This window comes from Canis lupus, chromosome 37 (genome assembly GCF_011100685.1).
Source record: "Canis lupus familiaris isolate Mischka breed German Shepherd chromosome 37, alternate assembly UU_Cfam_GSD_1.0, whole genome shotgun sequence".
In the NCBI taxonomy this organism is placed as follows: Eukaryota; Metazoa; Chordata; class Mammalia; order Carnivora; family Canidae; genus Canis; species Canis lupus.
In genome coordinates this window covers 11,368,135-11,391,155 of record NC_049258.1, presented here as the reverse complement: position 1 = coordinate 11,391,155, position 23,021 = coordinate 11,368,135, and the positions used below count along the sequence as shown (strand labels likewise).

Sequence of the window (23,021 nt, the reverse complement as noted above, 5' to 3'; positions counted from 1 at the left end):
AATAAAAGGATAGAAAAATAAACTATATATAAAGAAACTTAATTGGTAAAAAAAATTAGGGTTGTAACTCAAAAACGGATTAAGCTAATATCTGCAGGAGGTATTTATTAGTAGACACTACTTGAAATTCATGATGCCAGGCAATTATTTTCTAGGCAAAACTTAACCAATTTATTTTGAGACTCTTTAAGCCCAACTGTTTTCATAACTGGTTGGATTATTCTATTAGGCAAGCAAAAACAGAGGAGAAAATGAAAGGTTCTCAGATGTATTCTCAAATCCTTTAGTTGTTGTAGTGGTCCCAACTTGGCAAAATACATTTAATCATTCTACTTAATGTTCAAAGCAGATCAAATTTTAAAGGTATCTGGCATATAATATTTTCAGAAGAATGACATAAATACTACAGTATAAATTTTCTAGTAATTTCTCTTTCCCATACTTGACAAGACATTTTATTGCTATGGAGCCCTGCTATAGGGTATGTCAATCAATTTATAATTAAAGCCACTCAAGCAAGGGGTTAGATTCTACTGTTTTTTTTTTTTTTTTAAATCAGCTCTAGGCCCAACATGGAGCTTGAACTCACCACCCCAAGGTCAAATTGCATGCTCCACTGACTGAGCCAGCCAAGTGCCCTTCTACTGATTAATTTTGAGAGCTGAATCCTTTCAGGCCATTTTATAGTTCTTGACAACTATAAAATATGACTTTTTTTCTAAAAGTGCTATCAGTCAATCTAAAAGAGAAATTATTCTGTATAATGATGACTGTTAAAGATTTTGGTGAGCTCTCCTATCTTGTGTTACAATCCCTTTAGAGCCAGAAACCAAGTATCAAGTTATTTGTTTAGATTTCTAGGGGAACCATGGAACAGTGCTATAGGCATATAAAAGGCTCAAAACATAACTCTCGAAAAAGAAATCTCACAGAGGAAGACATACACATGGCCAACATAAATGCTCCGCATCACTTGCCATCAGGGAAATACAAATCAAAACCACAATGAGATACTACCTCACACCAGTGAGAATGGGGAAAATTAACAAGGCAGGAAACCACAAATGTTGGAGAGGATGCGGAGAAAGGGGAACCCTCTTGCACTGTTGGTGGGAATGTGAACTGGCGCAGCCACTCTGGAAAACTGTGTGGAGGTTCCTCAAAGAATTAAAAATAGATCTGCCCTATGACCCAGCAATTGCACTGCTGGGGATTTATTTACCCCAAAGATACAGATGCAATGAAACGCCGGGACACCTGCACCCCGATGTTTATAGCAGCAACGTCCATAATAGCCAAACTGTGGAAGGAGCCTTGGTGTCCATCAAAAGATGAATGGATAAAAAAGATGTGGTTTATGTATACAATGGAATATTACTCAGCCATTAGAAACGACAAATACCCACCATTTGCTTCGACGTGGATGGAACTAGAGGGTATTATGCTGAGTGAAGTAAGTCAATCGGAAAAGGACAAACATTATATGGTCTCATTCATTTGGGGAATATAAAAAATAGTGAAAGGGAATAAAGGGGAAAGGAGAAAAAATAAGTGGGAAATATCAGAAAGGGAGACAGAACATGAAAGACTCCTAACTCTGGGAAACGAACTAGGGGTGGTGGAAGGGGAGGTGGGTGGGGGGTGGGGATGACTGGGTGGCGGGCACTGGATGGGATGAGCACTGGGTGTTATTCTGTATGTTGACAAATTGAACACCAATAAAAAATAAATTTATTTAAAAAAAAAAAAAAAGGAAAAAGATGACACTAAAAAAACCCCAAGAACAACTTTAGTTTTTTTATAATGACTTTTTCTGCATTTTTTCTGGACTTTTAAGGTTAAGGTTAGTGTGATAAAACCTAAATATGTATATAATAAATATCAATATATTTAACAACTGTTTCAAAAATTCTGACCTCATTTTACCTGGAGCTTTTAAACTGGTATTTACTTATTCTCAACCATTCACAGCAAGTTCATGAACTGCATTATGAATCAGCAGCTGCATAAGGCATGCATTAAGTTGGTAATTATTCTATTGTGACATTGACTAATTATCAACAACACGTTCTTTTTCTTTACAATAGTCTGATTACTTTTGAGGTCCAACTAAGTGGCTTATTTTATTTCCAAAAGTGGTAAAAATGAGTAATTAAATAGTCCCAAAAGACAGGAAGGAGAGATTAAATGATTCTTTCACTTACACTGCAAACCACTGCCATCAAGGACATTTGTGGCTGAAAGATCCAGAGAATTGGGCCTCTGTGCTTTCCTGGGCTTTGATGGTCCAGGATCTGCTACTGTGCTTGGAACACCCTGTGTAAGAACATCTTGCTCTGAACATGGATTACTGTTGTTGTTATTGGAATTAGTTCGGCCACCTTCCAGTGGCCGTTCCCTCCTGTCCACAAGACGATCCAGAACACCTTCATCATGGCCAGCCTGCTGCTCTCGTCTCAGCAAAGGTTCATGTTCATCAGGACTGGAATTAATATTCAGTCGGGTATCCTCACCAACGAATTGATTCTGCAGCATTTCTTGGCCCCTATGTACCACTGTGTTAGCTGCCTGGCCAGATGGTACTGCCCCGTTAACATACTGGGTAGTGGCAGCATGGGAGTTAACACTGTGGTTTCTACCTGCTACACCATTCATGGTGACTGTCACCACATGAGGTTCTGCAGCATTGATTGTATTCATCTTGGCAACTCCAGTTTCTACTTGTTTCAAGTTTGATTTGTGCTTGCTGCCAAATTTCAGCCGGGGCTCCTTTGTTGAATTTTTGGTGTTTAAAGGCAAACTAGTAGGTCTCTTAGGAAGGTTTTGCTGCTTGGGGAGAGGATAGATCTGAGCGGGTGGAACATCAGGAATTAAACATGCTTGGCCATTTGCAGCTTGTGTGAAGTCCTGCTGTCCAGTCACCTCTACTGCAAGTTTTATAAGTGGGTAAAGCAAGCTAGAACTGGTACTGCTCAGTGGGTCTGGTCCACTGAACTGTTTAAGAGAATGCTCCATGAGATTCTCATCAGAACTTTCCTTGAGGTTCTTATCAACTTCTTTTGGGTCCAGCTTATTGGTCTCCAAGTCTTCTTCTGTAAGTTGTAAGCAGACAGGGGTTGGCCCAATTGGCTGTGAAACATTTGTGGCATGCAGATTGGTTTCATCTGAATATGGCATCTCAGATATAGTGGTCATGCCAGTGCTTGGAGTGAGGCCAGTGGTGTTTGTGGTTGTTGTGTTAGTGGACAGGCTGGTGACACTTGTTTCAGGGCTAGGGATTCGAGCTTGTGCTTGCTGCCGTTCATAGTTAATTGAGTTCCGGTTCTTTTCCCCTATAGTCAAAGGTGTGCTAGACATCGAATGCTCGGAGGAAATATTCTTCACAATGCTGTCAGTATGATGGATGGAGTCTTCAATGTATGAGGAAGAAGAATAATCTGGATAAGGGCCAATCTTTGGCACACGCCTATTGTGTGACAGGTTGCTTAAAGAAAGAAAAAAGTGCCACATTGAGAATGTACATTTATGACAAACTGACTCTCCAAGTTTAATATCTCTGATTTTAAAATAAGAACTGCTTTTTATTTTATTCTTAACCACATACTAGAGGTTATTTAAAAACTGTGATCACATAATCAAGTGTCAATTAATAACTTGCTAAATGCTAGGTTTTAAAAAATATAAATTTATTTATATGACAGAGAGAGAGTGCAAGAGAGAGAGCAGGAGCTGGGGGGGGGGAGGGCAAAGGGAGAGAGAGAAACAGACTCCTCCTTGAGTTCAGAGTGCAGGGGAGTGAGGGATGGGGGTGGTGGTGGAGGGTGGGCTTGATCCTAAACCCTGAGATCATTACCTGAGTCAAAGGCAGACACTTAACCACTGAACCACCCAGGCGCCCCTAAATGCTAGTTTTATTTTTAATTCTTTTAATAATTTTTTAAAGATTTTATTTATTCATGAGAGACACACACACACAGAGAGGCAGAGACACAGGCAGAGGGAGAAGCAGGCTCCATGCAGGGAGTCTGATGTGGGACTCAATCCTGGGTCTCCAGGATCAGGCCCTGGGCTGAAGGTGGCGCTAAACTGCTGAGCCACCTGCACTGCCCTAAATGCTAGTTTTATATTAATTAAGACTACTAAAAAAAGACTACTGAAAAACTTAGGTGGATCTAGATAGGATTTTCATAAATGTCCATTATTTTCATTTAGAAGAGTTAATTAAAAAAATCTCCTCTATAGTTTTTTTTTTAAGATTTTATTTATTTATTCATGATAGACATAGAGAGAGAGAAAGAGGCAGAGACACATGCAGAGGGAGAAGCAGGCTCCATGCCAGGAGCCTGACGCGGGACTTGATCCCGGGACTCCAGGATCGCGCCCTGGGTCAAAGGCAGGTGCTAAACCGCTGAGCCACCCAGGGATCCCTTCTCTATAGTTTTATAACATTACCAAATATATCTTTATGAACTGTATACCTGCACAACCAGACATAAAGGTTCACAAGTGGGTATATGTTTCTTTTGTACTCCTATAATCCTAGATACATAGTGGCCTCAGCAAATACTTTACCAGTTAAGTTCCAATAGCCAAATGGTAAAAAGAGTGTAAGCTTTTAGGCTGTTCCAAAGCTTTTCCATGCTTCAATTAAGAGACTGTCTAGCAATGGAATGTACCTTTCTGGGGGTAAACTGAGCCATTCAATGAAAGTTCTACAGCCTGAGAGTATAAGGCAGAGTGTGATATTCAGATAAAGGAATAATAATTCAGAAATACTCTCCAGTTTATCAAGAGTTTTTCACAGCCATCATCACACCTTGAAAGAGATGGTTCTTGAGTATCATAGTGTTACGTATTTAGGTTATTTAAAATAAAAGCCAGAGGTAGCTTTAACTAAACAATGGGAACATTAATAGATACAAGTATTACAAGAGGAAAGTAGCAGCTAAAGTAGAATGGCAGGAGGGTGAAGAATAAAAAAGTAGTTGTACAGCACATGGAAAAGAGGTCTGGGGGATAAGATTCAATACAATGAAACTTAGAGTGGAATGACTATGGGATGAACCATGACTTAGGGGAAACTTTAGAAGTGACTAGACATGAGAAACATGTAAAACATAGAACTGAATGACTTAGGGAGCAAAAAATGGTCAACACAAGGGAGGGTTGCATCAAGGATTTCTTCTTACCATTCAGGAAAAGTTTAAAAGTACTTAAAGTACTGACTCTTGAGAGAGGTACAAATAACATGCTTGAGCACACAGAAAATACAGAGACCAGGGAAGGTAGAAGCAGAAGGCTATCCTCAAGTATGTGTAAAGTAAGAAAATCTATATTTAGAATTGCTAGTCTTTACCTTCCTTGCTTGTTGACATATAAGGAATAAGACTTCACATGCTGAAGCTAGTTCAATCCAAACACAAGCAGTGTAAACCCAATTTTGGGTCTATAGTTCATAACACAAATTGCTCTTAGCGATTAGAATAATAGAAAATAGCAAAAAAATTATTCAATAACCAAGTATATTTTCTCTGGTAAATCTTTCCTAGGTACTTTTCTGAAAATTTTTAACATGAATTAAATAAAATGACATATTTTGGGGAAAACTTTCCCCTAAACATGGGACAAAGAAACACAGATGACAGCCTGAAAGTTTCAATTTTTTAAAGGAATTTTTTAAAAAGCACTTTTATTTAGGATGAAAAATCATAGCTTTTTTTTTTCCGATTTTATTTATTTATTCATGAGAGACACACACACAGAGAGAGAGGCAGAGACACAGGCAGAGGAAGAAGCAGGCTCCATGCAGGGAGCCCGACGTGGGACTCGATCCCAGGTCTCCAGGATCACGCCCCAGGCTGCAGGCAGCACTAAACCACTGCACCACCAGGGCTGCCCCATAGCTTTTTTTTTTTTTTTTTTTTAAGATTTTATTTATTCATTTGACAGAGAGAAAGAGAGAGAAAGAGAAAGAGAAAGAGAAAGAGAGAGAGAGAGAGAGAGAGAGAGAGAAAAAGGGAGCACACAAGCAAGGGGAGCAGCAGAGGAAGAGAGAGAAGCAGACTCCCGGTGGAGCAGAAAGCCTGATGTGGGACTTTGTCCCAGGACCCTGGACCGAAGGCAGACGCTTAACTGACTGAGCTACCCTGGCATCCCCCAAAAATCATAGTTTAACAAAGAAATGTCTCATAAAGTAATATTCATGATGGGAGGGAAAGACCTAATTAATTTATTTCATGTTAAAGTAGTATATTACAATAGGGCATTGGATAGGAAGCCTGAAATCTTAGTCTCTAGTGAAACAGTGGTTAGATACATAGGCAAGTTCATAGTTTTATTCTAAAAAAATCAAAAAAACAAAAGCAAGAGAAAGAGAAATAATAACAACAAATGATAGATGAGGCAGTATGTGTAGAAGTGTTTATAAACTTTTGGAAATATGAAAATGTTTTGCCTTTATTATTTTAGGGAATAAGATGCATTAATAAAGACTAACCTCTTTTATTATATCTTGAGATATAAAAAAAAAACCCCACCGATTCCATCTTGCATTTATACCAAACAAAAATCTTCACTAAAAAAATGGATACATTGAAAGAAAAGTTAGAATGTTAGATTATAGGAATTTATCATTGCTCTATTAGATTAGTTTAATAGTCTTTTTTCTATTCTGTTTAGTTTCAATTTTCAATACTGACTGATGATGAATGCCAAACCCCTCCAGGTCTTACCGCTCATTCTGCATAGCAGTAGACATGGGATTGACTGTGGGGCTCACAGATTTGTTTCTTTCCCATATCATCATAAGTTCAGCCATCCTCTCCTCAGCACATTGTGCAGTAAGCCGAGCCTCTGCATCCTGGTCCCAACAGTCTTCGATTGTCTCCTTGAGTGACCTCACTGCCTATAATAAAGTACATGTCAAACAGTATATCTTTACAAAAAAAAAAAGGCATTGAGATTTTTAGTGACATGAGGTGAAAGAAAAATCAATTTTCTTTAACCAACATTTTACACAGCTATAATAAAATATTTTGGACTTCAGAGATTTGTAAAGGGTCATATTTTCCAAAAGATGAGGAACAAGTAAGCAAAGCAAGGTTTACCTTAACTTCTAAAGAATTAGCCAAAAATGTGAGCAGTTGTAAAAAGTTACATGGTTCATCAAGGTCACAGGTTTATGCCATTGTTCACTGTTATTTCAATCAACAGCTACTAATTCTACTTCAAAAATGAGTTTTGAGTTTGATGGAATTTTGGTAACAGGCTATCTTCAATCTCTAGGTGAGCTTTTTTACTCCTAGTAAAGAGTACTTCATTTCTAACTGTGAAGTTTAAAGGCTTGACATTTTGAATTTCAGTGATAGTATCAAAAGCAGTCTTGTTCTGTAGTACTCATCTATATCAGCAATGAACAATAGTCTCCCTTTTGGGTAAAGTTGGTTGAACTCTCTTTTTAAAAACACCTCGTAAACTGTCATCCAGGTTCCTTTCAGACTTGTTTTTTGGATTTGTTTTTATTAAGCTTCAAAGCTTTTTACCTGCTGATATTCACAGTTCTTGCACCTTTAAAACACTTTCAAAAAAATTAAGGTGAGGGTTGCCAGATCAAACAAATAAAAGTGTAGAATAGCACTTAATTTTAATGTTTCAGATAACTGACAAATCATTTTTGGTATGTATACCATGAAATGCTTAATCTGAGCATTTTATCTCACAAGCCTATTTTAAGCTAAAATCCTTGTTAGCTGCTATCTTGGCAACATTTTTAGCGTTTTCCTAATGAGTTGTGTTCTCTAACAAACAAATCTTAACCTGCAGGAAAGTTGATAGTGTTTGTTCTGGGCATATGCTAAATGAATACCTGTACCATGGCTCACCCTTGACACCATCTTCCCTGATCCCTTCACTCTTCTAAGCTGCCTGCCTCAGCGCAGCATTGCTGGTTCCCCAATTCTGACCACAGCACAAATCCAAAGCCTGTATTTTTTAAGGCTAAACTTTACATCGATTTTTAAAAATATTTATTTATTTATTTGAGGGGGGAGGGGCAGAGTGGAAAAAAAGAGTCTAAAGCAGACTTCACACTGAGGGCAGAGCTCATGATGGGGTTCAATTTCATGATCCTGAGATCATGATCTGAGCCAAAACCAAGAGATAGATGCTTAATTGACTGTGTCACTAAGGCACCCTTACATGGAGCTTTGAAATCTATCTTATTATATGTTCTAGGCTCTGACTATTGAGTAAAAATTAAAATTTAAGCAATAGATATAGATATCAATGGACAATCCTCTCATTAAATAATAATCTACGTATTTCTCAAATTTGGAAGAACCTGAAGAATAGATACTGATCATATGGAGTTTGAGGGCAACTGTAACCTCCCTGAGGTAGAAGTTTGGTGTTTATGTTAGAAGTACAGTTGAATCTGTTATTATTTTTTTAAGATTTTATTTATTCATGAGAGACACACAGAGAGGCAGAGACACAGGTAGAGGGAGAAGCAGGCTCCATGCAGGAAGCCCGATGTGGGATTCAATCCTGGAACCCCGGAATTATGCCTTGAGCCAAAGGCAGACACTCAACTACTGAGCAACCCAGGCATCCCTAAATCTGTTATCTATGATAGTCATGTTCTACAAAGTTGCTGTAAATGCTGAATTAGGGAACACTGAACCATTGTTCCTAGGGAAAATACAGATGAGCCTCTGGCCACAACATTTTCATCAACTCATCAATACATAATCTTGTTTTATTTGTGTTTCTGTTTAAAGGTAACTTTAAAAATAGATATTCATTTTATTAACTGTGCTCACGCCAACAGTACTCTCTCTACATCATCCCCTAGCAAAGTAAGTGTAGCACATATTTTTCTTCTTCAAAAGCACATCACAGCCTTCTAGTGCTTATGAACACTACTCAGCAATGTTAGCACTATACACAGGGGCTATTTTAAACCAGAAATCACTAACAAAATGGCCTAAAATGTGAAAAATACACTAAATAGCAAAAAGGATACCAGTTTATAGCGTAAGAGATGAAACAAAAAGGCAGAGCACTTTGTTGCCCTTAGTTGGGAACATGTACATCTGGTAACTAAAGCTTTTTGCTGCTCTGTGTATACCTATGAATAACCATAAAAGCATTCAGAGTACTGGCTTTGGGATTATAAATCAATTTTAGCAAGTAGTTGAATTCCAAATATAAAATATGTAAATTTGAGAAAAAACTATATATAACGGATTTAAAACTAACTTGGATTTGAAAATAACAGAGGAAGTTCAGAAATCAATTAAATTTTTATTTTTATTTATTTTAAAAAATATTTATTTATTTATTTATGATAGTCACACAGAAAGAGAGAGAGAGAGGCAGAGACATAGGCAGAGAGAGAAGCAGGCTCCATGCACCGGGAGCCCGATGTGGGATTCGATCCCGGGTCTCCAGGATCGTGCCCTGGGCCAAAGGCAGGCGCTAAACCGCTGTGCAACCCAGGGATCCCGCAATTAAATTTTTAAATAAATATACCTCTGAACTAGTTATACATTTACCTTAGTGGATTTTGATATTGGTTTGATAAAATGAACTAGTCTTTTTGTATTTTGAAATAATTTCAAACTTACTTTTCTTGTCTTTCATGGACTTGACATTTTGGAAAATTATAGGCCAGGTTTTTTTTAAAAAAAAGATTTATTTATTATTTGGGAGAGAGACAGCAAAAGAGTAGGGGGTGGGGTAAAGGGAGAGGGAAGGAGAGAATCTCCAGCAAACTCCTGCTGAACACAGAATCTCCATGTGGGGCTCCATCCCACAACCCTGAGATCATGACCTGAGCTGAAATCAAGAGTCAGATGCTTAACCAACTGAGCCACCTAGGGGACACAGTCAATTACTTTTTAGAATCTCAATTTAACTGATATTTTCTCATGGTGAGATTCAAAGTTTGAAACTTTGTCAAAAATATCACAGAAGATATGCTGTGCTCTTTCTGTGGTCCACCATTTTGATTTGTCTCATTACTAGTGAAGCTAACCTTGATCACATACCTGAGTCAGTGTCTACTGTGAAGTTCCATTTTTCCCTTTTATATTCAATCAGTGGGTTTTTTTTTTTAAGGCTTTAATCAGTATTTTTGGGATGGAGGGAATACTTCAAGACTCTATAAATATATAATCCTCTATTCACCTGTTCACCCACTAGTTTTAACATCTCTTAATATTTCTTGGCCGAATTTCTGTGATGCTTGCTAGTAGTAACAAGACATTTAAAAAATTATAGTAAATGCATAATAGAAATATGGACAAAGGGGACATAAACAAGAAGTGCAAATTCCTGATAAAATATGCAAAGATATTTAATCTTACTATGTTGAGGCAGTACAGTATAGTAGTTAAGAATATTTCAGTTTTGTAGCAAGAGTGACAGCTCGTTTAAGAACCTCACTTCAAATCTTGGCTCTACTAGTTACTAGTCACAAATTAAAACAAGATCAATTTTTGCCTATCACATTAAGAAAGATAAAAATATTTTTATAACACAGTGTTGGTGATGAGAAAGCAGGCACTTATATACTATTGTTGGGCGTGTCCTCAATTTGGAAGGTAATATATCAGTAACAAATTTTAAATGTATTAATCCTCTGATTCACTAATACTACTTCCAGGAATTTATTCCTCAAACACAGCTATACATTTGTAGAAAAATGCATGTATAAGATGTCCACTGCAGTATCATTTATAACAGCAAAAGCTGGAAACCACTCACATGTCCTCTAATAGGGATCTGGCTAAAAACTTACAGTATAATGGGTACTATGCAGAATGAAAAGAATTAGGAAGATGTATATGTTCCCAATTGCTAAGTAAAAATAGTAAGGTAAGTGGATGAAGTAATTCCCATCTATATATTAGAAAAGGATATAAAAACATAGAATCATGTAATCCATAGAAATTTCTGAAGTCTACAAAAGGAATGTAACAATGGTTGTTTCTTTGAAGGGCCTTTTAGATGGCTAGGGTGAGTGGATGTTTTCAGGGCATATTTTTTGTATTGCTAAAAATAATTTTTTATTGTTTGAATTCTTTGAATTTTGACTACATGCATTTAATTAATTTTTTGAATAGGTAATATATGGATATGCCAATAAATTCAAAAGGTCAGAAAGAGAATATAATCTCCCTTCCATTCCTATCCACCAATCACCCATTTTCCCTGTCTATAGGCAACAAATGTGACCAATTTCTTGGGTATTCTTTCAGAGAAACTTTATTACTTTTTAATTCAAGCACATACCTACCATATACCACACAAATTTACAGTTTCATTCTTGCTCTTAATTACTAAACATGAAGTGTAATACAATGAAGTATACACACAAATCTTTCTAAAGCAAAGATGTGGATGACTTTCCACACAAAACTGAAAGAGACCCTTTTCTTTACAAAACAGAGCACTACCTATTGCACAGAGTCCCATTCACCAACTGCCCAGAAGAGCTCAGAAACATCAAAATCCAAGCAGCTAAAAATTGTATATTGGCTGTTTTCTGTATCTGGAGGAAAGACAGACACTGAATGAGGCTGTATTTGTTACTTTTCATTATATAGTTGGGACTAATTTGTAAAAACACTTTTTCAAAAAAGACCCCAGGGCAGCCCTGGTGGCTCAGCGGTTTAGCACCGCTTTGGGCCTGGGGTGTGATCCTGGAGTCCCAGGATCGAGTCCCACGTCGGACTCCCTGCATGGAGCCTGATTCTCCCTCTGCCTGTGTCTCTGCCTTTCTCTCTGTCATGAATAAATAAAATCTTAAAAAAAAAAAAAAGACCCCACCTCCATTCTACTCACACCCCTGCCAAAATAAGACATTCACCAAGGCGCTGTCCTAGATGATGAATAAAATTTGGTAAACAGAAACCCTAGTCCCTACCTGTAAGAAGTTTCCATTTTGAAGACAGAGTCATTATTGATGCATAATAACAGTTAACAAATGTTGAGTTCTTAGTATATACTAGACTGTGTTCTAACTCACTTAATTCTTATTTGAAATATTATTATCACACCCACTTTTCATATGCAGGAAAGAGGTCCAAAGGAGAAATTAGGGCACACAGCTAATAAGTGGCAAAGCTAAGACCAAAGCCCAGGCAGCATAGCTCCAAAGTTTATATATTATCCTATGATGATTGCCTCTAAACTATGCTGATATAACACAGCCAGTTACTAGTGGATGAATGGGTTCTATTATAAAAGTTGTAATTTGATTTTTTTCTTAGAAAAATTTATTAGAAGTTCCAAACAAAGTTGAATAATGGTTACTAAATCATTTACACAAGTAAAGATTTAGAAGTAAATTAGTATGAAATAGGGAAAAGGAAAAATTAGAAAAATCTGAGAATATAAAGGGGTTGATTAATTATGGGATTCTGAGGGTCCTAAAAATAATGATTTGGTTGTACAAAATTGATCTAGAAGTAAAGTAATGTTGAATATCCCAGAATAAGTAAAAGAGTAGATAAGAGAAGATTAAGGAAATAAACTGTTTAGAAACAGGAAGATTAAGTCACCAATGGGGAGTTAGTTTAAGGTTTTTAAACAAATATTAAGAAAGGATTTGACAATTTTGATGAAATGGACAAATTCCTTCAAAGGCACAAACTGTCAAAGCTCACTTAAGAAAATATAGATGACTTGAAAAGTTTCTGTATCTATAAATTTATAGTTTAAAACTTCCCCACAAAGAAAAATCCAGGCCTAGATGGCTTCACTAATTCTATCAAACATTCAAGGAGATAATGCCAATTCTCCCCAGAAAATCAAAGAGAGAAGAATATTTCCCACCTCACTGTATGAGGACATTAGTGAAGATGGCAGAGAGAGGAGACCAGTGGACATTCTTTCACAGAAGTACCAAAAATCCTGGTAAAAACTGTCAAAATCAACCTTACTGAAGCTCTAGAAGTTAGTTAAATGTTTGGAGCAACTGAATAAAATATGAAGATGGCAGCCTGTCTTCTCCATGTGGGTACCTAGTCCCAGAGGGAAGAAAGTCATATTGTTCCCAAGGAATTACATTGTCTGTTTTGACATGTCTATGAATTCCCTGAAGAACCAAAGAAAGAGGCCTGTCTTTATTCTGCCTAACTTAGAACTCTCTCAGAAGAGAGAAGTAGATATGACCAAGTGAAAACATTCCTTGAGATCACTGAAAGCCAAACAAACAAGTGTTACAGCCTGGGGTAACATGCAACAACTGAACCACACAACAGAAATGCTGAAAGTGAGGGAGGAAAGGCTGGGATGTGATACACTTTGGGGAATGAAAGTTTTGAAAAACTGCATGCATGAGGAAACTTCCACGCACACATCCAGGGAGGGATGCATGCTCAGAGAGGACCATAAGTTTTCCTAACAGGCTGGTCTTTAAACTCAGTGCTAGCTGAAAGTAAAGGCTACAGCAGAATTGTAAGGGGTCTGGATAAATGTTCAAGGAGGGCCCCAACACAAAGCCAATCTGCAAAGACCTGGAGAGTATTTTCTTATCTTTTCTTTTTTTTCTTTTGTTTTCTTTTTGCTCATCAGGATATTTAAAATGTCCAGACTTTACAAAATTACAAAGCATACAAAATACCCAAGAATGTATACCCCATTCACAGAAAAAAGATATTAAAGGAATTGTCCCTGAGGCAATACAGATGATGATACAGTTACTAGAAAAAAGAGTTGAGATATGCTCAAAAGAAGAAGGAAACAATGGACAAAAGAATAGGAAAGCAACTTCTCATCAATTGGAGAATAGCAATAAAGATAAAAACTATAAAAAAGAGCCAGAAAAAAAGAAAAAGAGCCAGAAAGACACTTTGGAGCTTAAAAGTACAAAAACTAAAATGAAAAATTCACTAGTGATTCAAACAGCAGATATGAATAGAGAGAAGAATTACTGAACTTGGAGATTGAAAAAATTATGCAGTCTGAGGAACAGAAACAAAAAAAAATGAAGAAAAATAAGCAGAGCCTAAAAGACATGGAAGGCACCATCAATCATACCAAAATATACAGAATGGAAGTCCCAGAAGAAAATGAAAGAAAAATGGGCAGAAAGAATATTTGAAGAAATAATGGTCCAAAACTTTATAACTTTAATAGTAGAAAAATCTACACATCCAATAAACCCTAAATTCTAAGTAGGATATACTCAAAAAGAACTATCCTAAGATATACTGTAATCAAACTATAAAAAAATAAAAGATGAAAAGAGAATTAAAAAAAAAGGGGGGGAATCTTGAAGCAGCAAGAGAGAGGTGACTTGAAATGTCCAAGGGATCATGAATAAAAGTTGATAGCCATCAGAAACCATGGAAGCTAGAGGCAGGGGAATGATATATTTAAAGTGCTGAAAGAAAAAAAATTAAAATAAATAAATAAATAAAGTGCTGAAAGAAAACAAGTGTTAACCAAGAATTCTATATCAAACAAAATCATCCTTCAATAATGAAGGAGAAATTAAGACATTCTTAGATTAAACAACAGCTGAGGTGGGTTGTTGCTAGCAGATCTTCCCTATGAGAAATGCCAAAGGGGATCATTCAGACTCAAGTGAAAGGGTGCTAGACAATAACTTGAAGCCATATGAAGAAATGAAGAACACCAGTAAAAGAAAAAATAAAAAGTATTAGTGTATTTTTGGTTAGTGACTTTTTTTAAAAATACAATTTAAGAGACAAATGCATAAAACAATAATAAATCTTTATTAATATAACTCAATATTACTAAGACGTCAATTCTTCTCAAACTGATTTATAGATTTAATTCAATTCTAATAAAAATCCCAATAGGCTCAATGTTGAAACTGAAAAGCTGATTATAAATTTCATGTAGAAATATAAACAACCTAGAACAGCCAAAACACTGTGAAAAGAACAAAGGTGGAGGACTAATGTTACATGATTTTAAGACATAGTATGATGCTAAAGTAATCAAGATTGTGGTATTGGCATTGAGATAGACATATAGGTCAATGAAACAGAATAAAGATATAGACTCACATACAAACGGACGAATTTTTGACCAAGATAAAAAAGTGATTAATTAAATGGGAAAAAAGTAGTTTCTGAAAATAAATGATGCTTGAACAATTAGGTATCTATACGCAGAAAAATGAATATTGATCCATACTTCACACATATGCAAAAACTCCACAAAACAAGATACTCAACAACCTCAAAACTGATCATAGACCTATGCAAATTCTAGAAGAAAACACAGAAGAAAATTTTTGTTACCTTGAGTTACACAAGTATTTCTTGTGAAATATGAATATTAAATATGAACATGAAATATGAAACAAAAATATATCCATGAAAGAAAAAGTTGATAAATTGGATGTCAGCATAATTAAAACTCTTTGCTCTTATAAACACACTTTTAAAAGAGTGACACAAGACACAGTCTGGGAAGAGATATTTTCAAATCATGTATCTGATAAGGGACTTATATTCAGAATATATAAAGAATTTCAAAACTTAATAGTAAGAAAACAATTCAACTTAACATAGGCAAAAGACTTGAATAGACATGTCATCAAAGAACAAGGATGCAAATAAGCAAATGAAAAGATGCTAAATATAATTAGCCATCAGAGAAATGTAAATTAAAACCATAATGAGATACTACTGTACACCTATTAGAATATCTAAAATTAAGAAGAATGGCCATACTGAGTGTGGGCAAGGATGTAGAGAAACTGGAACTCTCATGTACTGCTGGTAGGAATGTAAAATGGTACAGCCATTTTGGAAAACTGGCACTTTCTCAAAAAATTATGCAGACATGTACTACTTACTACTATATGATTCACTCATTCTACTCTTATGTATTTACTCAAGAGAATGAAAGCATATGTCTGTACAAAGACGTGTACATGAATGTTCATAAGAGCTTTATTTCTGGTGGCCAAAAACTGGAAACAATCCAAATATCTTTCACTAAGTGAATGGGTAAACAAATCGTAGCATATCCGTTCAAAGGAATGATACTCAGCAATAAAAAGGAATAAATTATTGACATACATATCAACATGGATGAATCTGAAAACAAGCTATGTAAAGGCAGATAAAAATAGTATACACTGGGACACCTGGGTGGCTCAGCGGTTGAGCGTCTGTCTGCCTTTGGCTCAGGGTGTGGTCCTGGCATCTTGGGATGGAGTCCCACATCGCATTCCCTGCATGGAGCCTGTTTCTCCCTCTGCCTATGTCAATGCCCCTCTCTCTCTGTGTCTCTCATGAATAAATAAATAAAATCTTTAAAAAAAATAGTATACACTGTATGATTCCATTTATAAAAAAATTCTAGAAAATGTATACAAAATCACTAGTGATAGCAGATCAGTAGTTGCCTGGAGATTTATAGAGAATAGAGAGAAACAGGAAAAAGAAACTACAAAAGGCACAAGAGAAATTTGGGGGGTAACTGACAGGTTCATATTTACGATTGTGGTGATGGTTTTATGGGTCTATTATACATTTATCAAAACTTAACAAATTGTAGATCTTAATATATGCAGTTTAATCCATATCAATTATATCTCTTTAAATGTTAAATTTTTTTTGAGAGAAAATAAGATTAGAGAAAAATATTCAGGCAAAATCAGAGGAGTGCTTCAGAAAAGGACTCTAATGCAAATATATAAGTAATGATAGCCAACATTTGGGTAAATGAGATAAAGGGGGTATCATTATTAACACTGATAAGAAACACAAGCAGAAAAAATAGGGAAAAAACCCCATAGAAACTTAAAAAATCCTTCCTCTGTAATGACAGGAAAATAGAAGTGGGGGCACATGGATGGATCATGAAATCTGCTTAGTGGGTTGGGAACCAACATTTAAAACAAACAGCTTACAGCACGAGTCTCCCCAAACTGAAATACTCTAGATTAGAGAATAACACAGAGTACATAGTAAATTAAATATTGTCCTAAAGACACTGTATCACGGTGTGTACCTGCATTTCCTAATGTATATTGTATGGGGGGGAAACGTATGGAAAATGCTGAATTTTAGATCATGGCAAGCTCGCTGATTTGTCAAGAAGAGAAATGTAAAAACTGAAATAAATGTGAAAAGAACGGAGAGCCTCTGGAATACACACACACACACACACACACACACACAAACACTATATTTTAGAAGACTGCATTTAATGGGTGGAGAAAGAAGAGACTAGAGGGGGAAAAAACTAAGAAAGTTTCAAACTTTTACATGACAATAAATTAAAACTGTTGAGCAAAAGAGGTTATGCAGAGCTAAGACTAAGGAATAAAGAAACCAGACAAATGATTTCAAGAGGGGAAAGAACTAGCTAGTAGTCAAGACAGATTAAGAAATGGAGGATAAGAATTTGGAAAAGAATGAAAAATATGAAGAATGGTGGTAAAGTTGAACAAATTATATCCAAACATTTTACATGTGAGGGAAAAAAGCTATTTTGTTACTTTAAGGTTTATTTATTTGAAAGTAAGAGAGATAGAGAAGGTGCAGGGGTGGGGTTGGGCAGAGGGATAGGGAGAGAGAAACTCTAAGCAGACTCTGTGCTGAGCATGAAGCCCAATGCTCGGCTTGATCTCATCATCCTAGATCACGATCTGAGCCAAAACCAAGAGGTGGAGGCTTAACCAACTGCACCACTCAGGCGCCCTGGAAAAAAACTATTTTAAAAATAAACTTTATATTTTTTGCTATTCCAATTTAAACTGTGTTTATGTATATGTAATTATTACAACAGTTCATTTTCATTATAAATTTTGAAAGTACAGGTGGGAAAAAAAAAGTTATTCATGAATCCAATATTCAGAGGTAACTATGGTTAACATTTTCATGTATCTCCCTCAGACTGTTCTTTAATTCTTATTAGGAAACTATTCTTCCCCCTTTTATTGACTGATCTATGTTTTGAATCCCTGGCAGGTTATTATTGCTTTTTTAAAGATTTTATTTATTTGAGAGAGAGAGAGAGAGAAAACCAGTGGAGGGGGAGGGGCAGAGGGAGAAGACTTCTTGCTGAACAGGGAATTTGATGTGGGTTCAATCCTAGGACCCTGGGACCATGACCTGAGCTGAAGACGTTTAGCTGACTGAGCCACCCAGGCACTCTCCCTGGAAGTTTTTAAAAACTAGTTTTTACACTCATTTATATTTGGAAGATTTTTGAGTTTTGTTACAAAAATGTTTTTTTAATTTCAATGCAATTATGAAGCAAAAATGTTTTCTTTTAGACATAGGTATATTTCTCTCTCTTTATAAACTATGCATTTGCTATGTACCTCTCTAGTATTGGGTTGTCTTTACAGAGAAGTAGTTCTATTGACTGTAGCACATTAGATTTAAATGGATTCACTGGAAGTAAATCAAGTATCACTTATCCCTTACTTAGCAACCTGCTCTAAATTGGAAGCAAAAAGTTTTCAGGTAAACATGCACACAATGTGTATCTTGTAATGGTAGGGTTGCCAAGAGATATTTCAAAATGAGGAAAATTTCCCTGGTGAAATTAAATAATTTAAGGAGGGTAAGTATATTACTAGATAAAATTTCATAAAGGGATTTTTCTTTGAGGGATGCTCTCTGTGAGGCTAGCATATCTAATGAATCCTGGCACAGGATTCAGCCTCTTACCTTCTGCCAAGGACCTCTTAAAGATCTGTCCCAGTTCCCATAGCAGGGACTGAGGTTTGGAGGCAATCTTGGTATATGTTTTTGGCAATAGGTCTTTGATTGCCTTGAAGATTATTTCAATTTCATTTGAAGCAGAACCTTTCCTTGACCAATGAACAAGATGACAAAGATGACCAATGGAGATAATATTCAGTCTAAATCCATAAGGAAACACATAACATCTCTCTAGCCTTTCTCTGACATGCCACCACTCCACACCCCATATAATTCAGGATCAAGAATGAAAATATTCTATTCCTATGAAGACAACCTAAAAGTAAAATGTAAAAAAAGTAATAAGGCAATTTAAATTGCTCAATAAGTTTTTACATTTTTGTTTTCTAGCTATAATCAAGAAAGTTATTTGTATAAGTGCCAAAAATTCTGATTTGCACCTTTAGAAATAACTGAATTCCTATCACATTCTTTTTTTTTTCTTTAAGATTTTATTTATTTATTCATGAGAGACACAGAGAGAGAGACAGAGACACAGGCAGAGGAAGAAGCAGGCTCCATGCAGGGAGCCCGATGTGGGACCCGATCCCGGGTCTCCAGGATCATGCCCTGGGCCAAAGGAGGCGCTAAACCGCTGAGCCACCAGAGCTGCCCCCTATCACATTCTTAAAACAAAAACAAACTGCTATGGAACAAACAAAGAATTTCTAGAAATTATAAATATGACTGTGGAAAGTAAGATTTTAATGAACAGACAACTAACAGAGTGGTAAAGGTGAAAAATGGATGAGTGATTCGAAAGCTAAAGTGGAATAAATATTGAACAATGTACAACAAAAAATGGAAAATACAAGAAAAAAATTGATACCTGGAATGTCAGGTGGACCAATATTTGTCTAATGGGAATTCTAGAAGAAAGATATGGAAGTGAAGAAATACTCTTTTAAATAATATAAGAAAACTCCTCTGAATAAATCTCTGAGTTTTTTTTTCTTTTTCTTTTTCTTTTTTTTAAGATTTATTTACTTATTCATGAGAGACACAGAGAGAGAGAGGCAGAGACCTAAGTAGAGGGAGCAGAAGCAGGCTCCATGTAGGAAGCCCGATGACAGACTTGATCCCGGATCCTGGGATCATGCCCTGAGCCAAAGGCAGACGCTCAACCACTGAGCCACCCAGACATCCCAACCTCTGAGTTTTCAAACTGAAAACCCGTCTAGTGCAAAGCAAAATGTGTGAAAAGCATACACAAAGATAAACTCAAAATGGATGAAAGACCTAAATGTGAGACAAGAATCCATCAAAATCCTAGAGGAGAACACAGGCAACACCCTTTTTGAACTTGGCCACAGCAACTTCTTGCAAGATACATCTATGAAGGCAAGGGAAACAAAAGCAAAAATGAATTATTGGGACTTCATCAAGATAAAAAGCTTCTGCACAGCAAAAGATACAGTCAACAAAACTAAAAGACAACCTACAGAATGGGAGAAGATATTTGCAAATGACATATCAGATAAAGGACTAGTATCCAAGATCTATAAAGAACTTATTAAATTCAACAGCAAAGAAACAAACAATCCAATCATAAAATGGGCAAAAGACATGAACAGAAATTTCACCAAGGAAGATATAGACATGGCCAACAAGCACATGAGAAAATGCTCTGCATCACCTGCCATCAGGGAAATACAAATCAAAACCACAATAAAAAAAAAAAAAAACACAGTAAGATACCACCTCACACCAGTGAGAATGGTGAAAATTAACAAGACAGGAAACAACAAATGTTGGAGAAAATGTGGAGAAAGGGGAATCCTCTTGCACTGTTGGTGGGAATGTGAACTGGCACAGCCACTCTGGAAAACTGTGTGGAGGTTCCTCAAAGAGTCAAAATGTGTGAAAAGATCCATGCCTCCACACAGCCAGGTAAAATATAATTCCAATAAAGTAAAAGGTTTAAAAGCTTAGAGAGACAAGAAAACAATGGGGGTAAAACAAAAAGACAAAAAGTAGTGGAATGAGACTTGTTGGCTCTGGAATTCTTAACATGTCTAAATGCTTGAGGACAATGGAGTAGTGATTTCAAAGGAAACACTATGAGAAAATGTGATTTTGATCCTGAAACCACTACGTGGTCAAATTATTACTCAAATGTGAGGGCAGGATAGAAGCATTTTTGAAGGTGCAAGGATTCATAATACTCATGCACATGCTAACAGACATCACTTAAAGAGGAACTTCATCAAAGAAAATGATTGAGAAGAAAAAGAATGAGATTTAAAAAAATATTGCTTCTTAATATAATCTATAAAGAAGAAAGAACAAAGAGACAAAAAAAATTAGAGAATTCAGTGGATGGTGAGTGACTTTTGAAACATTCTTCCTCAAGCAGCAGAGGCTTATAGTAACTAATATAGGTGTTTACTTCCTTCTTTACGAGTCTAAGCACAATATTATACTGTGCAGATGTTTACACTTATAATTCTACAATTTCTAAAGTTTTTATTTTAAATGTTAATCTGTGGACAAAACATAAATTATTTAATAATAGCTACAATGTTACAAACCTAGGAGAGAGTAAATGAGAGATAACAAGAAATAAGGATGCAGTATTTACAGTTCTAATTGGAACCTCCAGAAGAAAAAATTACAAACAAAAGCAAAAAATTCAGAACACAGTTAGTAGGAGTTTCTTTTGAAGAGTGATGTAGGGGTATGTCATTTTTTCCTTTCCTTTTTTTATGCCCTTCTATTTAATTTGATTTGATTTACCATGTATGGGTCTTTATAATTATTTGAAAAATGTTCAAAATAAGAAACAGAGGGATCAGTAAGGGATAATTCAGTAATTATTTATATTATATAATGGAATACTGACCAAATGGAGAAAGAGATAAATCTATAGGTATTGACATGAAAAACTGTCCATAAGAAAAAAAATAAGCCTCAGAAATGACAGTGGATAACGAAGTGATCCTACTTACGTTAAAAAAAAATTATACGACAGAAAGAGAAAGACAGTGTGTGTGTGTGCGTGTGTGTAAATGTTTGTAAGATGTTTACAGTGCTGTAGCAGCAATTTACCAAAATGGCAGGAGCCTTTCAAGATATTTTAGTGTTCTAGACTGCATTTGGTTTTTTTTTAAGATTTTAGTTTTAAGAAATCTCTACATGCCGTGCAAGACTTAGGCTCAAAACCCCAAATTCAAGAGTCACATGATCCACAAACTGAGCCAGCCAGGTACCTCTAGACTGTATTTTTAATAAGCAGAACATAAGCATACCGTGGTTTCTTTTTGAGGTAAATTTCTATTAGCCACTGAATATGTACATCTGCACTAATTAACATGTTAATTATTCCAGCTGTTACTCAATCTGGCAACCTTCAGACATAAGTTAGTCTTTGGATTTTATATTGGGGAAAAAAACTGAAAAAACCTCTGAGGGCTTTTTTATATTGAAAAATCTGAAAGTGTATAACATCATAAAAGTCAAGTAAGTTAGATTTCTGGCATTAGACAACCCTAAAAAATATTAACATTAACAGTTTATTTTTGCTTCAAACAACATTAGAATATGTTCAGTCATAAGTTCTCTTTTTAATAATTTAGTTTTTTCTTACCAGGCTATTTTCTTTCCAAGCTTCTGGGAACTTGGGTCTCTGTTTTTCCCTAGATACCAGAACCTGCATATCTTCAAAAGTGGGATGGTTTCCAACTTCTGTCTGAAAAGCCATCTGGTATTCTGGTACAGATTCACCTGAGTATTTTTTTTTTAAAAGAAGGATAGAGTAAGCAAAGAAGTTACGTCACAATCTTTTTTTTTGTTAACTATTTAGGGCATATTTGGAAATCCAAAAGAGATCCTGTTGGGGGTTTAACACATTATTAATAAATGTTTTACTTAGAATAGTCTTAGAAAAATCAAATGTCTGTTGATAAATCAAGTGGTAGTTTCAAAGTGGACACAACTATTTTTAAATGGATTCTAGTATTACTAAATTGGGGGGATTATTATATACATAAGGTGTACTTAATACTTGAAAATACCTGAATTCTTATCCCATACAGGGAATGAGGGTGGTGAATATGAGGACAAAGTACAGGATCTAGTAAAATACATGTCTGGAGGGCCAAATAAAAGCACGTAGGATGTAAGGTCATCCTGTCTTAATATGTCACTGGCTCTATTATAGTCCAGATTGTATCAAATGTCACAGAAATTTTTATGATAATGGCCATGGCAGAAAAATCAATATACTGATTAAAAAACAGAACACCTTTTAAGAAACAGTATCTATATCATGGATTTTTAAGTATCATTAACAATTCTACCACTTGTAACCAATAA

At 35.8% G+C, this 23,021-nt stretch overlaps 1 protein-coding gene across 1 annotated transcript in view; it reads right to left on the bottom strand.

Annotated features, from left to right (window-relative positions):
- BMPR2 (bone morphogenetic protein receptor type 2) overlaps positions 1 to 23,021 on the bottom strand; it is a 197,819-nt gene that overhangs the window by 7,526 nt on the left and 167,272 nt on the right. Inside the window, exons 10-12 of the mRNA XM_038585397.1 lie at positions 22,294 to 22,430; positions 6,732 to 6,904; positions 2,205 to 3,484 (exon numbers count right to left, since the gene is read on the bottom strand). Coding sequence (XP_038441325.1) covers positions 2,205 to 3,484; positions 6,732 to 6,904; positions 22,294 to 22,430 — 1,590 coding nt within the window. The remainder of the gene's footprint in view (positions 1 to 2,204; positions 3,485 to 6,731; positions 6,905 to 22,293; positions 22,431 to 23,021) is intronic.